This window comes from Monosiga brevicollis, genomic scaffold, assembly GCF_000002865.3.
Source record: "Monosiga brevicollis MX1 MONBRscaffold_5 genomic scaffold, whole genome shotgun sequence".
Taxonomy (NCBI): domain Eukaryota; class Choanoflagellata; order Craspedida; family Salpingoecidae; genus Monosiga; species Monosiga brevicollis.
The window spans coordinates 501,374-502,934 of record NW_001865042.1 but is presented as its reverse complement, the minus strand read 5'-3'; the positions used below and the strand labels follow the sequence as shown (position 1 = coordinate 502,934).

The following is a 1,561-nucleotide window of genomic DNA, read 5'->3' as shown; positions in this document are numbered from 1 at the left end:
TCGAGCACGACGTCGTCCAGCTCGAGCACGTCCAGTACGTCCAGTACGTCAAGCACATCGAGCACGTCTAGCACGACGTCGACCAGCTCCACGAGCTCGACCTCGAGCACGACGTCGACCAGCTCCACGAGCTCGACGTCGAGCACGTCTAGCACGTCCAGTACGTCTAGCACGACCTCGACCAGCTCGACGTCGAGCACGTCGTCCAGCTCGAGCACGTCCAGTACGTCCAGTACGTCAAGCACATCGAGCATGTCTAGCACGACGTCGACCAGCTCCACGAGCTCGACCTCGAGCACGTCTAGCACGTCCAGTACGTCTAGCACGACCTCGACCAGCTCGACGTCGAGCACGTCGTCCAGCTCGAGCACGTCCAGTACGTCCAGTACGTCAAGCACATCGAGCACGTCTAGCACGACGTCGACCAGCTCCACGAGCTCGACCTCGAGCACGACGTCGTCCAGCTCGAGCACGTCCAGTACGTCCAGTACGTCAAGCACATCGAGCACGTCTAGCACGACCTCGACCAGCTCTACGAGCTCGACCTCGAGCACGACGTCGACCAGCTCCACGAGCTCGACCTCGAGCACGTCTAGCACATCCAGTACGTCTAGCACGACCTCGACCAGCTCGACGTCGAGCATGTCATCCAGCTCGAGCACGTCCAGTACGTCCAGTACGTCAAGCACATCGAGCACGTCTAGCACGACGTCGACCAGCTCCACGAGCTCGACCTCGAGCACGACGTCGACCAGCTCAACCTCTAGTACTTCAAGCACATCAACTCAAGAGCCCACTTCTACCAGCTCGACCAGCTCTACTAGCTCGACCAGCTCAACTTCTAGTACGTCAAGCACATCAACTGAAGAGCCCACCTCTACCAGCTCGACCAGCTCTACCAGCTCAACTTCTAGTACGTCAAGCACGTCGAGCACATCGACTGAAGAGCCCACCTCGACCAGCTCGACCAGCTCTACTAGCTCGACGAGCTCGACCAGCTCAACCTCTAGTACGTCAAGCACATCAACTGAAGAGCCCACCTCGACCAGCTCTACCAGCTCGACCAGCTCTACTAGCTCGACCAGCTCAACTTCTAGTACGTCAAGCACATCAACTGAAGAGCCCACCTCTACCAGCTCGACCAGCTCGACCAGCTCTACTAGCTCGACCAGCTCAACTTCTAGTACGTCAAGCACGTCGAGCACATCGACTGAAGAGCCCACCTCGACCAGCTCGACCAGCTCTACTAGCTCGACGAGCTCGACCAGCTCAACCTCTAGTACGTCAAGCACATCAACTGAAGAGCCCACCTCTACCAGCTCGACCAGCTCTACTAGCTCGACCAGCTCAACTTCTAGTACGTCAAGCACGTCGAGCACATCGACTGAAGAGCCCACCTCGACCAGCTCGACCAGCTCTACTAGCTCGACGAGCTTGACCAGCTCAACCTCTAGTACGTCAAGCACATCAACTGAAGAGCCCACCTCGACCAGCTCGACCAGCTCGACCAGCTCTACTAGCTCGACGAGCTCGACCAGCTCAACCTCTAGTACGTCAAGCA

At 58.1% G+C, this 1,561-nt stretch overlaps 1 protein-coding gene across 1 annotated transcript in view; it reads right to left on the bottom strand.

Moving 5' to 3' along the window:
* MONBRDRAFT_6677 (uncharacterized protein) overlaps nt 1-1,561 on the bottom strand; it is a gene marked incomplete at both ends in the record, with an annotated part of 23,353 nt that overhangs the window by 15,357 nt on the left and 6,435 nt on the right. The window contains 2 exons of the mRNA XM_001744046.1: nt 39-761; nt 876-1,448. Coding sequence (XP_001744098.1) covers nt 39-761; nt 876-1,448 — 1,296 coding nt within the window. The remainder of the gene's footprint in view (nt 1-38; nt 762-875; nt 1,449-1,561) is intronic.